This window comes from Canis lupus, chromosome 8 (genome assembly GCF_048164855.1).
Source record: "Canis lupus baileyi chromosome 8, mCanLup2.hap1, whole genome shotgun sequence".
In the NCBI taxonomy this organism is placed as follows: domain Eukaryota; kingdom Metazoa; phylum Chordata; class Mammalia; order Carnivora; family Canidae; genus Canis; species Canis lupus.
The window spans coordinates 59,453,917-59,467,891 of record NC_132845.1 but is presented as its reverse complement, the minus strand read 5'-3'; the positions used below and the strand labels follow the sequence as shown (position 1 = coordinate 59,467,891).

At 51.4% G+C, this 13,975-nt stretch overlaps 2 protein-coding genes across 8 annotated transcripts in view; one reads left to right on the top strand and one right to left on the bottom strand.

Moving 5' to 3' along the window:
* Positions 1-319: 319 nt before the first annotated feature.
* Positions 320-3,958, top strand: LOC140638652 (sulfotransferase 1A1). Of its 2 annotated transcripts, none has more exons than XM_072836363.1 (8): positions 320-905; positions 1,632-1,812; positions 1,920-2,045; positions 2,137-2,234; positions 2,672-2,798; positions 2,897-2,991; positions 3,456-3,636; positions 3,762-3,958. In XM_072836363.1, exons 2-8 carry the CDS (start codon positions 1,665-1,667, stop codon positions 3,872-3,874), a joined length of 888 nt encoding a protein of 295 aa, XP_072692464.1. In that variant the 5' UTR covers positions 320-905; positions 1,632-1,664; the 3' UTR covers positions 3,875-3,958. The 2 variants fall into 2 exon arrangements, with proteins under 2 accessions (XP_072692464.1, XP_072692465.1); XM_072836364.1 differs by having other exon boundaries at positions 1,594-1,812.
* Positions 3,959-4,124: 166 nt separating this feature from the next.
* The window catches only part of SGF29 (SAGA complex associated factor 29), a 29,548-nt gene continuing 19,697 nt past the window's right edge, over positions 4,125-13,975 (bottom strand). For all 6 annotated transcript variants that reach the window (XM_072836360.1, XM_072836357.1, XM_072836359.1 and 3 more), the window contains 8 exons: positions 11,718-11,793; positions 10,935-11,007; positions 6,802-6,866; positions 5,773-5,902; positions 5,549-5,695; positions 5,319-5,354; positions 5,070-5,232; positions 4,125-4,327 (listed from right to left, as the gene is read on the bottom strand). In XM_072836360.1, the coding sequence (XP_072692461.1) occupies positions 4,211-4,327; positions 5,070-5,232; positions 5,319-5,354; positions 5,549-5,695; positions 5,773-5,902; positions 6,802-6,866; positions 10,935-11,007; positions 11,718-11,793 (807 nt within the window). In that variant the 3' untranslated portion in view covers positions 4,125-4,210. The remainder of the gene's footprint in view (positions 4,328-5,069; positions 5,233-5,318; positions 5,355-5,548; positions 5,696-5,772; positions 5,903-6,801; positions 6,867-10,934; positions 11,008-11,717; positions 11,794-13,975) is intronic.

The following is a 13,975-nucleotide window of genomic DNA, read 5'->3' as shown; positions in this document are numbered from 1 at the left end:
GCCCTGACTTTGAACTTTAATCCAAATAGTAAGGACAAAGGCCAAGAGCAGGGTGGGTAGGGGGATACATGACCCCATGGCCCGGTGGCTCTCCAGGCCCCAACTCCTGGTCTCTGTGCGGAGCCCCTTCAAACCCAGTGAAAGAAAAGTACCTTGTGGGGGCCATGGTTCTGTTACCCATTGTGAGTGAATCCATGCAATCCTCGGGAGCCGTGGAGCTGGACTCACTCCCAGGGTTCTTGCTCTTTCCTCCTGCCCCACCTCTTCTGCCCCTCCACCCCCACCCCTCCCATTGCTCCATACTGGCCTTGTGGTCAGAGGTCAGAGTGACAGTTCTAGAATGCTTGAACTGCTGGGGGTCTGGGGTCCACTCCCAGCCTGAACCTTTGATATCTTCAAAACTGGCCTGGAGCCAGTAGGAAGGTGAGTGGCTTGCTCACAAGCATGCCACCTTTCCCCTCCACTCTGCACTCTCAAATCTGGCTAGCTCCATTAGAAAAAACGTCAGTTGGCCCGCCCTGCAGGGGTGGAGTTAGAGGGCAGGTCAGGAGCCAGGATTACAGCTCAAAAAACACTCCCAAAATAAAAATGAAAACATATTGGACCTTTTGCCTAGTTTCAGTCTTCCTTTTATTTTCTATATCCTAAACCCACATCTTGGGTTTTCAGGCCAGTCTAAGCTTGGTTCTGGTAGGGCTGGTCTCAGGAGGGGAGCAGAGTGGGACCTTCCCACTCTAAACTCCACCCTTTCCTTCTTGGAAGACAGCCAGATCCCATCGCTGGCTCCGATCCCTCCCACTTTGGATTTATAAACCCTCAACTCAGAAAGCAGTTCTGCACTCCCCACACTGCCCCAGTAAGCCACAGCACAAAGTAGTCAGGAGGCCAAGACCCAAAGAGATCTGGTGAGTGCCGGGGGGGGTGGGGTGGGCTGGGCCAGGCCTCCCTCCCTTTGCAGGGCTAGCTCCTCTCTCTCTCTGGCCTGTACTGGCCTCCTTGCCCTTTCTCTTTATGGGGCATCTCAATCTGCCAACCACAATCTGGAATGAAATCCCCTTCTGGTGACTCATCACTTTTGCTCATCTGCATATCAGACTCTAGCTCCCAAACAGGCTCAGTTGCTCAGCTGCCTGTTTATCCTTAAGCCAAGACGGGAGTGTGATTGGGCAGGAGGGATCACAGGCTCAGCTAGCCTTTGGAATGTTTCCCTGTGTGAGGGGCCCCAGGGGCCCAAGGGGATGGCAGGGAGAGCAGGCTGATACTGTAGGCCAGGGGCTGCCAGAAAGTAGTGGGAGAAAGCAAGCTGGCAGGCGGGGAGTTAGGCCAGGCAGACATTAGAGTAGTTCTCTCAAGTGCACAGTGGAGTCTCCTGGAAAGCTTCCAGAAAACAGGTTGGGCCCTGAGAGACTGATTTAATTGGTTTGGGGTGTGCCTCCAGGCACAGGGATTTTAAAAAGCTCTGCAGGTAAATCAAAGGTGCAGCCAACTGCATGACCCACTGCATGAATGTCACATCTCAGCTTGAACCCCAGCTCCCACCACCCACTAGCTTTGTGAGCAGGGGCAAGTCAGCCTCAGTTCCTTATCTTACAGCAAGATTTCAACACATGGCATATTGTGATGTTGTTAAGGCAAGTAGACCACACTCTGGTCCTTGACGCAGCATGGAGGACATTCCCGACACCTCGCGCCCACCACTGAAGTATGTGAAGGGGATCCCTCTAATCAAGTACTTTGCAGAGGCACTGGAGTCACTGCAGGACTTCCAAGCTCAGCCTGATGACCTGCTTATCAGCACGTACCCCAAATCTGGTAGGTGATGAGGGCCACCCACCCCTCTCCTGGGCCACAGTCCCCTGCGTTGGGCCAGTAGAGGCCTGCCCTTGGTCCTGCTCACCTCCCCTCTGCCTGCTCTCCAGGCACCACTTGGGTGAGCGAGATCCTGGACATGATCTACCAAGACGGTGATGTAGAGAAGTGTCGCAGGGCCCCCGTCTTCATCCGGGTACCCTTCCTTGAGTTCAAGGCTCCAGGGATTCCCACAGGTGTGTGGTGGGGCTCTGGGGATGAGTGGAGCAGAGGGAAGAGGCAGGACTGGGCTCCAGCTCAGCAGACCTTTCTCTACCCATGGCACAGGTTTGGAGGTTCTAAAAGATACACCAGCCCCACGACTCATCAAGACACACCTGCCCCTGGCCCTGCTCCCCCAGACCTTGTTGGATCAGAAGGTCAAGGTGAGTGGCAGCGGAATCTAGGGAAGGAGGCCACTGGGGCCATCCTAGCTTTGGCCCTCTCTGCTGGGAAGGTCTCACGGTAAGGGGGATGGCTGTCTGCTTCATCGTGTGGTGGGGGGTCAGTGGAAGTGAGACTTCTCTGTGCAGAGCTGAGAAAGGCAGTCTTCTCTAGGCCTCCTCAGGCCCGTGGAAGAGAGGGCTGGTGAAAACCTGGCATACCTTGTTCCAAATCTGGGTATGGCAGCACTGAGAGGATTAGATTAGCATAAAATAAGGTTCCAGGGACCACAAGCAAGTCAGCCTCTAAGCCTGTTTCTCCCTTTGCCAGACCAAGAGCTAACTTCCTCATAGGGATGCGCTGAAGGGTGGAACTGCCTGGCTTGCTGTGTGGTGATGATGCTTGGGGGGGCTGTCTGTGTGTGGGGGATGTCCTCCAGGTGGTCTACGTCGCCCGCAACGCAAAAGATGTAGCTGTCTCCTATTACCACTTCTACCGCATGGCCAAGGTGCACCCTGACCCTGACACCTGGGACAGCTTCCTGGAGAAGTTCATGGCTGGGGAAGGTGAGCCTGAGTCTGGAGGAAGGAGTGGGGTGGAGCTGAGCAGCAGCCAACCAAAACTAATACCAGCCTCTGTGTCCATATCTCCCCCCCCACCCCAGTGTCCTATGGGTCCTGGTATCAGCATGTGCAGGAATGGTGGGAGCTGAGTCACACTCACCCTGTTCTCTACCTCTTCTATGAGGACATGAAAGAGGTGAGGCTACCTGCTGCTGCTTCCCTCCAGGTCCCATGTGGAGAGGCAGGGACCTGCCGAGGCCTTCTCAGCCACCTGCCTTAGCCAGTGCCCTGGTCCCCCCGCCTGCCTTCCTGCCCGAGACTTGGGGCTACAGTGTTACCTGGGCAGCAACACTGTGGAGCTCAGATCTCAGACCTGAGTGACACCGGCCATTCCCTGCTGTTGCTCTCCCTGGGGCCACAGTTATTAAAGAGGACTGTCCCTGCCCTCACCCATCAGTACCCAAACAAGAGGGCCCAAGGGTCACAGGGCAGGGGCAACTAATGTGCCCCAGGGAAAGACAACCCAAGTCAAGGAGCCTGAGGCTGAGAGATCTCTAAGTGGAAGTGGCCAGATCCCCTGGGGAGGAGCTGGGTGGCCTCCCTCTTGTTTGCTCAGTAAGCAAGCCCAATCTCCACTGAAAAGCCCCTCTGCTGCTCCAGAACCCCAAAAGGGAGATTCAGAAGATCCTGAAGTTTGTGGGGCGCTCCCTGCCAGAGGAGACTGTGGATCTCATTGTCCAGCACACGTCTTTCAAGGAGATGAAGAACAACTCCATGGCTAACTACACCACCTTATCTCCTGACATCATGGACCACAGCATTTCTGCCTTCATGAGGAAAGGTGAGTACCCATGCAGGATGGCCATCTGGGGAGGCAAACATGAAAACGGAGGCAAGAGTTGGCCTGGGCCATCTGGGGCCTGCTCTGCAGCCGGGACCTGCAGCCACCTTCCCCTCCACCCACAGGCATCTCGGGGGACTGGAAGACCACCTTCACTGTGGCCCAGAATGAGCGCTTTGATGCCGACTATGCCAAGAAGATGGAGGGTTGTGGCCTCAGCTTCCGCACACAGCTGTGAGCAGTGCCCCCAGGAGGCACCCAAAGGCCCCGTGCTCTGACACAGCCAGCCCCCAGCTTCAAAAATAAAATTCCATTGGTATTACACTGAGAGCCTTTAATGCAAGCAAAAAGCAAACCTGAGCTGGAAGGAATTCCCCCTGGGATCAAATGAAGCTATCTTCCCTCCCTCCAGCTCTCCAATTCCCCAACCTGCCCTGGTATGGGGAGGGGCAGAAGGGCCTGGAAAAACAAAACCGAGGAGACGTGGGCAAAGGGGAACAATATTTATTTGCCACAATCTTTTGTTGCATTCCCCTGGGGGAGTGGCAGGAGATCTTGAGTCTGCCAGCCCACTTCACTTTTTCTTGGGCTCCTTACAAGCCACCACGTACCTCTGGGCCACATTGAGGGGAGGGGAGTAACCATCTGCATAGGAGGTGTCTTCAAACAGGACTGAATAGTCATCCTGGGGCTGCGGCAGGGGGCAGACAGGAGGGGCTAGTCAGAGACCCCCAGGCAAGGCCCCCCAGCCCAGACTGACAGAAACCTCTGGTACACGGGCTCCCAGCCTCTCCTGTCCCCATCTTCACTCAGAATTTAGTTCCTGCTATGACACAACCCTATTCTCGGCAACAAAGTGCCAGGGGACAAAGAGCAGGGAGGAGGAAGATTCGCGGTCTACGTTGGGGGGATTCTACATGGAGAGTCTGGTGCCTTTTGGGGACCCTCTAAGAAGGAGATCAGGGAAAACACCGAGGGCAGCAGGCAGGGATCCTGGAGGAAGCAAGCAGAGCAGCCTTGAAGCTGCCATCAGGTGTTGGGTCACCAGCACAAGGGAGCATGGCCTCAGATGAAGAAAGGCCAGTGGTGGATGAGTCAAGGCAGGGAAGACAGGTCCTGGGCACAGTGCTTCCCACCTCAGGGCTGCTCGTCTCAGTGCAAAAGTGGGGTGAGACTAGAGGATATACTGGTTCCATTCCACTCGGGGTTTGCTAGGACTCTGAGGATTAGCTGGCACTGCCTTAGGGGACAGGGCTTGAGGGCCCCTATGGGGCAGAGTAAGCAGGAGAGAGGGAGAAACTTGCAGGACTCTCTTAGCTCAGAGGGGCTGTCAGATGAGGACAGGAGGGGAAAAAGTGGAAGGTGACCCCAAGACCATCTGGTCAGCCCAGTCCTGGTGTCATGGTCTGTCTCCCCTGCAGGGGTTACCTTACCCGTTGTGGGGGCGTGTGGATCAGGGCACGGTAGAAGCAGGTGGTCTGAGGATACAGGGCCAGCACGAGCTGCTCCTTCTGAAATAAGGCTTCGGGGTCTGTCTCTGGGTTGGCTTTCCACTGGGGCAGAGGGATGATGCGCCGCCGGCTCAGGGTATGTCTCCTGGAAGGGGGGCTTAGATCAACCCACAGCCAGGTGGGAGGCTCCTTCCCAGCAGCTTCCATGGTCCCTCCCTGCCCAACACTCACTCTTTGCCTTCTTCATCAATGTCATCTACCTCATACCTGGAGAACAAAGAGAAAACAGAGGATGCAGGGAGATGCACGGTCCGAACCGGAGAGCGATGAGGAGGGGAAGCATCCCAGGGAGCTGGAGTCACACATCATCCCTGTCCCCACAGGGACCCTGGAGTGGGGTGGGGGGCTCTTCTCCCAGCCTACAGATGGGAGAGTCCACGGAGGGCCGGGTGTCCACTTACTTGTTGGTGGCGTGGCTGTAACTGACCACCTCAGCCAGGATCCACTGCTCATCCCCATCCACGGCCTTGACCCGGGCAGCCACCTTGTCTCCAGGTTTGGCCACGTAGTCCCCAGAGGCTGGAATGGCCCCACAGAGGGGTGGGGGCCTGAGGATGAACTGAGAGGTTAGTCCCAGCCCCTCCCTCCTGTCAGCTCCGCCCCTTGACCCCGGGCCTGCCCTCACTTGTCACCAGGTTTCCCGATCCACAAGGGCAGGGTCATGGCCGACTGCTGCAGCAGCGTCATCAGCACCCCCCTGCGCATGGTCTTCCGGGGGGGCTCCGAGTCATTGTACAGGCCCGCGATCTTGGCCGCTGCAGGAAGGAAGCGCGCCCCTGAGGCCCCAGAGATGGGGCTCCTGCCCCGGACCCTCGTTTGTACCGGTGCACGGAGCCATCAGTGGAGCTCAGCCTGGGGCCCACCTCCTTAATTACCACCAAGGGCCCCCCAGCAGATGCTTGCCGTCAGAGGCCCAATCTGCTCTCACAGATCTGGTAGATGTTGCTCTCAAGATCCCCTTGCAGGGAAGGAACCAAAGAGGGCAAAAGAAGGGTTCTGAGGTACTGGTCACATCTGTTTGCTTGGTTAGTGAAAATTTCATAAAGTTCTCTGTACAGTTAGGTCAGTCCTCTACTGAGTAGATGTCATTCAATAAAAAAAAGAATGTAGACAGTCTCCTGACCTTCTCAGGCATGGCTCAACACACTCAAAGTTGCACAAAGCCAACTGGCAGTGTGACGTTTTGATAGGCAAGCAGCCTGCCTACTGTGGGTTCACTGAAAGGGTAAGAGAGGTGGGAGAGCCACAGCAGTCTAAAAGTTCAGATTTGGAAGCCAACACCCTCTGTAAACTCCCATCTGAAGGATGGTTCTCACAAAGCAGCAGGTTGCTTACCGCAGCAAGAAGTGTGAGTGGGGGAGGGTAGCAGGAAGGAGGCTACTGCCTCAGGTACAAGGGGGAGAGAAGCCTTAGGGGACGGGGCACAATCTTCCAAGTCTGTAGAGGGTCACTGAGAGCCCCTGCCTCTTAGCGCTGGTAATGACCTCCAACCCCTCCCAGACCCAGGCTGCCCAGATGTGCTTCCCCATCAGAAATCCACGGAATGAGCACATGGGGCTGAGGTGGCAGGACTCCCTCCTGCAGGAGCCATGACTGCTGCTCTCAGAAGGCCTCACTCCGCCTGGTCAAGAAGTGCCAAACGTCTCCCACTCACCAATCCGCCTTTCTTCCAACAGAGACTTGATTTCCGCTATCTTATCTAGAGCTTTCCGGAGGATACTGAGGGTGGGGAGAAGGGAGAGAAGAGATCTGGATGAAGCACAAAGCACAGACTTCCTTTTCTGCTTATAGTAGGCTGAGTAACAGACCAGACCTACTGCCAAAACTATAAACCCTAAGTATTTTTTCAATTCATTCATTCATTCATTTTTTATTTACTTATGATATTTATTTATTTAGGATATTACTTAAGATATTTATGATTTTAGGGACACGTGGGTGGCTCAGGGCATGATCCTGGTCCTGGGATTGAGTCCCACATCGGGCTCCCTGCAAGGAGCCAGCTTCTCCCTCTGCCCATGTCTCTGGCTCTCATAAATAAATAAATAAAATCTTATAAATAACATCTATATCCAATCTGGACTCGAACTCACAACCCCAAAATCAAGAGTTGCATGCTCTACTGACTGAGCCAGCCAGGGGCCCCTGTGCTCTTTTACATTTTAAGGTCCTTAAAACTGACAGGGTAGGGGGATGCCTGAGTGGCTCAGAGGCTGAGCGTCTGCCTTCAGTTCAGGGTATGATCCCAGGATCTGGGATGGAGTCCTACATTGGGCTCCCTGCATGGAGCCTCTTTTCCCTCTCTGCCTCTGTCTCTTTCTGTGTCTCTCGAATAAATAAAATCTTAAAAAAAAAAAAAATCTTAAAAAAAAAAAAAAGAAAAGAAACTGACAAGGTAAGGAGAGGCTGCAGGCCCAAAGAATCCAAGAGGATCCCAGAGTGGTAACCATAGCAGAGAGAGATGCATTTGACAGAGCCTGGAGAAACTGCGCTGCAGTGGTAGCTGCCTGGAACAGTGTGGAAATGTAGAGGACAGAAGTTAAAGCTCCGGGTCTGCCCAAGCTGGGACATGTGAAAGGAGATACCCTAGAAGACTGTGGGGAGTTCTCTGGGCTCCAAGCCAGGCTGAAGGATGAAAGGAATTTGAATTTGTCTCTGAAAGGCTGCAGCGCCAGGAAATCTCTAGAGTAGTTTACGGGGTTCCAGAATGACCAGGGCCCAAGCAATCCAGCAGGAGTGAACACAATCCTCACTAGAGGAAAGTTTCTTCATCCTAGATCTTGAGGACTCTCCCCCCAAAAGGGAATAATCTTTTTAAAAAAGAGAGAGAGGGTAGCCCTGGTGGCGCAGTGGTTTAGTGCTGCCTGCAGCCCGGGGTGTGATCCTGGAGACCCGGGATCGAGTCCCACATTGGGCTTCCTGCATGGAGCCTGCTTCTCCCTCTGCCTGTGTCTCTGCCTCTTTCTCGCTCTCTCTGAATGAATAAATAAATCTTTAAAAAAAATAAAATAAAAAAGAGAGAGACAAAATTGTTAAACGAAGACACAAGGGGTTCTTTTCCATTTGCTGCAAATCAGGATGAAAACCAGCCAGGGAAGCCCTGGACCATGTGCAAGAGCATCACAGGACCTGGGCTAGCTCCTGAGGCTGGCTCTTGGTGCCCTTTCAGTTTCCTAAGGGTTTTATTTATTTATTTATTTATTTACTTACTTACTTACTTACTTACTTACTTATTTACTTATTTTTTAGGTATTCATGAGACACACAAACTGAGAGAGAGAGGCAGAGACACAGGCAGAGGGAGAAGCAGACTCCCTGCAGGGAGCCTGATGCGGGACTCGATCCCAGGACCCCAGGATCATGCCCTGAGCCTTGCTTAACTACTGAGCAACTGAGGTGCCCCTTCCCGAGGGTTTTAATTAATTTACTAAGACATGTGTGGTGAAGAAGAGTGCTGTAGGAACACACAGTGACATATGTCTCCCATCCTGACTTGGAGCCTTCTGTGGGCAGAGGTGGCGCTTTGCTCTGTCACTTGCTCCCATGCCCAGCATGGCACTCGGTGCTGACAGAGACTCTAGTGACGAATGTATGAACTTTTGAGAGTCTGAAAAAGTGAAATAGCAGGAGAATTGTTAAGGGGTTGGGCCCTGCAATTCTTAAGTAAGCTTATAAATGTTTAACTCCAGGTAGGTCAGTGCCAGAGGACAGCGTACACCAAACTAGTTTCAGAAACAGTCAGTTTGCCAGCAGTTAGGTTGCTCTAGCATGGATGAGTGGGAAAGGGCCTGACTGTGGCCAGATGACAAATCTGCAAATCAGGAAGGAGAGGGGGCAGGAAGGGTGGGCTGGGAAGCCAGTAGGCAACATCAGCCATCAAAAGGCACGTGTTTCCTCCTGCTTAAGCCAACCCCACCCCAGCTCAGCACAGGGAGCCCCATCAGGTCCCTCTGTCTAAACTATAAAGCCTGGAATCTTCAGCTCCCCCTCTTCCAAATGGTCCCCCAATTTTATTCCAGAACCTGCACTTGAACCCACCCTTGCTTCTCCATCCCTACTGCCACTAACTTGGCTCAATTCCACCACCATCTCTTGTCTGGCCTCCTAACTAGCTTGAATCTCACCCCATCTAACCCCACACAACAGCCAAGGGTTTCTCTGCTGCTTTACATCTTTGCTGGCTCCCTATGGCTTCCAGGATAAAGTCCAGTTACTGGAAGCTCTCTACCTCCTGCCTTGCCCTTCTTTAGTCACACAGGACTGGTTCTCATTCCTCCAGTGTGCACATGTGGCACACACTCCTCCACAGCCTCTGTCGTGTCCACCTGCTGACCCTTACTTCAAGTCTCTCCTCCTCCCTGTGGCCGTCCCAGTGCCCCAGGCACAGTGAGCCCACTTCTGTTAGCCCACCAACGACACTGCCCTGGTCACTGTTTTCTTAGGGTTCCTCTCCTTTCCAGACTGTGTGCCCTTGTAGGCAGGGTCCTCTCTATCCTCATGTGCCTGTATGGGGACTGCCCAGCACCAGGCACAGGGTAAATACCAGCAAAGATTTGCAAAACAGGGCAGACCGGGTAGCTCAGCGGTTTAGTGCCGCCTTCAGCCCAGGGCCTGATCCTGGAGACCCGGGATCAAGTCCCACATCGGGCTCCCTGCATGGAGCCTGCTTCTCTCCCTCTGCCTGTGTCTGTATCTCTGTCTCTCTCATGAATAAATAAAATCTTAAAAAAAAAAAAAAAATCTAAAAAAAAAAAAAAAACAACAAAAAACCAAAACCAGACTATATAACCAGTAACAGTAAAAACTGTACTTCTTGTTCCAATCCTGTGATATATATACATATGAAATGCATGTGTGAAAAAAAAAAAAAAAAAAAAAGAAATGCATGTGTGTGCTGTGGAAAGGCGATTGTTACACCATGTTAGCATGGTATTAAAGAATATGGACTTTTGGTTTACAACTGGGCTCCCCGACTTACTGGTTATGTGACTTTTAGCAAATTACAGGAACTCCTTGTGTCTTAGTGTCCTCAACCATAAAATGGGGGTAATGTCCACCTTTTAGTCGTTCTGAGCATTACAGGAGATAAATACATAAAGTACTTGGAATAGTACCTGGCACAATACGACAACACAAGAGTCCTTATTAGTATTACTATGGCAATGATGACTAGATCTTTAATATCAGAATTAAGCTACAACAGAGAATGTATTTCCTACCATGGGTTATGGTCAAGAGTTTGAAAATCACTGGTCTTAGGCACTTTATATACATTATCTCGTGCTATGTTGACAATTCTGTAGTAATTATGATCCCTGTTGTAATTAATGACGGAATAACTGGGTCTTGGGGCTCAGTGGGAGCAACGAACTCTTCACGGTCACCGGACTAGTAAAAGGCTGTGCTGGGGTCTGGCCCCCACCTTGCTGTCATCTAGGAAACAGCAGAGCTGGAGGGAGGAGGAGGCCCCAAAAGACAGCCCAGGGAGTGGAAATCTACTTTTTTTTTTTTTTTTTAATTCATGAGAGAGAGAGAGAGAGAGAGAGAGAGAGAGGCAGAGACACAGGCAGAGGAAGAAGCAGGCTCCATGCGGGGAGCCTGACTTGGGACTCGATCCCAGGTCTCCAGGATCATGCCCTGGGCTGAAGGTGGCGCTAAACCACTGAGCCACCTGGGCTGCCTGGAAATCTGCTTCTAAATGGCAGGAAAGACAGTAGGGGCGAGGGTTTGTGGGTTCCTATGGCTCACCACATGGGCGGGTGACAAAGGAGAGGGGACAGTACTCACTTGCACTCAGCCTCTGCATCAGCCTTGGCGGTTGTATAGAGCCCACGCAGCTTTGTCCGGTAGTAGGGAGAGACTGCAAAGTAAGCAGAGGAAGAGGCGTGGGCAAGGCGCAGCTGGCAGTCCTATGGTGCTGCTGCCCATACATCTGAATTGGGACTTCCAGAGTACAGAGGCCATGGATCGAGACATGAGCTTTAGTGGCTGGGAAGTGACCCCTGAGGCTGATGCCCTGTGTTTAACGAGTTCTCATTTTCTTATGGCACAGATGCCATCACTGTATTTGGCAGAGGGCTTTCTAACCTTTGCCATAGCATAACACATTAAGAAAATATTTCTCAGCACATAGGAAAATAGACCATGGTTCTCCAAGCTGCTCAGAGTTGGAAAGCACCTACCCAGTAGGCTGAGCATGAGGGCCTTTGGGGCATGTGCTGGAGATGCCGGGAGTGAAGCTCTCTTTCTAGAAAACATCAGCTAACTGGGGGGTGCTTGTGCACTCAAAGGGGTTCCCCTAAATGCAGCCTCATTACACTGACTTCCCAGTGCCTAGAGTTGGGGGACTTTAAGGTTCTTTAGTGCTAGGTAGCTTGTCATCTGTTTCCTGGGTCACCTTTAGTTACTCAGCAGAAGGAAAAACCGTCCCTATGGCTGAGGAGCAGTTCATTTTGGATTATGTAGATATATCCAGAAGTCCTGTCTGAAACTAATTAATAGCCACGTTCCCCGGTCTCAGCCCATTCCCCCCTTGCTCTTCCCCTTTCTCTTCTGAGCCCAGTGACTTACTCTTGTTCTCTGTCTGCATCCGCTCATGGGTCTTCTGGATGTTCACTAAGTTGTGTTCACTCCGTGAACGCTCTTCCTGCAGGGATAAGGTCAACGGGGCACGAGGTGGCCCTTTATCCTGCTGTGGCACCCTGCACCCAGGCCAGAGTCCCCAGAAATATGTCTATCAGCATCTCCTGACCCTTACTTTTCAGGTTACATTCCACTACAAAGGACATCATTTGGGAAGGAATTTCCAGGACTGCTCCCTTTTGGGCTACAGGACTGTGTGGTATATGGCTCCCAGGAGATGGGTCATTATGTAACTATAAACATGGGTAGGGGTGCCTGGGTGGCTCAGTTGGTTAAGTGTCCCAACTCTTGATCTCAGCTCAGGTCTTGATCTCAGGATCATGAGTTCAAGCCCCACACTGGGCTCCACACTGGGTGTGGAGCCTACTTAAAACAACAATAACAAAAAAACCTGGATGACAGAATGCTTATTAGAAAGGTCCCTGATAATAATGGACAAAGTGTAGGAGCAGCACGCCTGATATGCCATGCACAAATATATATCATCCTTATTTTTATGAATGAAGAGCTATTTTTTTAGAATAGGAAAAAATGGCTTTTTAATACGATCAAAGCAGCAAGCACCACATGGTGGATCCAAATTCTCCTGGGGAACACTTCCATCCTGAGGCAAGGAAGATTCTGAGAAACCAAATCACATCTAGGTGTGACTACCACTCAGCCAGTATAGGGCACCCAGTATGCTGGAGTACAAAACAGGTCTCCTAACTGCATCTGGGTCACTGGACACAATGGCAGCAAAAGACAGGCTGGAGGAAGTATACTGTCCCACAGACAGGAAAAGGTTTTCAGGAAGACAGGTGTTGGTATATGCATTGTGGGACAACTGAATACACTTTTAATGAGCAGCATTCAGAGGAAGACTTATTTTTTTTAAAATGTATTTATTTATGATAGACATAGAAAGAGAGAGAGAGAGGGAGAGGGAGGGAGGGAGGGAGGGAGGGAGGGAGAGAGAGAGAGAGAGAGAGAGGGAGAGGCAGAGACACAGGAGGAGGGAGAAGCAGGCTCCATGCCGGGAGCCTGATGTGGGACTCGATCCTGGGACTCCAGGATTGCGCCCTGGGCCAAAGGCAGGCGCTAAATGGCTGAGCCACCCAGGGATCCCCAAAGGAAGACTTCTTAATTAGAATGAACAAAATGAGGTGAGTTTTCTTATAAGGAAGAAGACAAGGAATGGGTGTCAATGCAGCAAGACGATGAGGAGTTAGTGCAGTGGGTCAGGCCAACCCAGTAAATAGTGCTGGATAATTCTAGGACGTCTTTGTTGTTGGGAAAGGGTTTACCATCCTGACCCCCCAGGACCTCGGGTTACTTTAATACAACAGAGGCTGAAGCAGCCAGGGGGCAATGGCCCTCCATCACAGCCACTGAGCCCCAAGAACACACTTGTGGTAAGCAAGGATTTTTGAACGTGTGGAAGCCCTTCAAGGGCACTACAATGCACTATGCACATTTAAATCAATGCACTATGACTGCCCTGATCCAAGAACAGATCAAACTAAGACATTCTAAGCTATAGCTGGCAGAGATGGACTATTATTCTGAGTACCACTTGGGTCCTCTCCATAGGTAGGAGGTGGCCACATAACGAAAAGCAGTCTGAGCACAAGCCTGTGAGCTGCAACAGGGAGACTGGCTTTGTCCCCAGCTGATTCAGAACCCAGAAATGACTGAATCGTGGCCAACTAGAAGAAAGCAAATGTTCTGAAGTAAAAATACTGTAAAGTAAAAATATCGTCCATAACAATGCCTGACAAATGGGCAAGGCTAATTCTGTTGGGAAGGGTCACAAATAGCTCTGGAATTCTTACCAACCTTTTCTATGATGAAACTGACTTCTACCATGACTATAGCTGAACAAGGTGCCATACACTGGCAAGGCTAGTGAGATTCAGCTACCTCACATAAAGATGTCGCATGCTAATACCAGGATTAATGACTAGTACTGGGAGACAGAGCCAGAGCCTCTGCAGATTGGAACATTGATCGGAAACAACTGGCCCAAGGAAGGACTGGATTTAGCTAACCGTTAACTAATTTCTATGCTGAAGAGTTTTACACAAATTTATAATAAGCCACAAACAGTACTGGATAAATGGGGGGAAACAGGTAATCAGATTAGTATAAAAATATGGAAATGTACAGAATGGCTCTATGGGACAGACTGCTTGTTTCTTGGAGTC

Excerpts from the sequence above, each read along its gene's own strand:
- LOC140638652 (XM_072836363.1), top strand. The coding sequence starts at position 1,665 with ATGGAGGACATTCCCGACACCTCGCGCCCACCACTGAAGTATGTGAAG. Across the intron at positions 1,813-1,919 it reads CAGCACGTACCCCAAATCTG|GCACCACTTGGGTGAGCGAG; the intron begins GTAGGTGATGAG and ends CCTGCTCTCCAG. Across the intron at positions 3,637-3,761 it reads TTCTGCCTTCATGAGGAAAG|GCATCTCGGGGGACTGGAAG; the intron begins GTGAGTACCCAT and ends CTCCACCCACAG.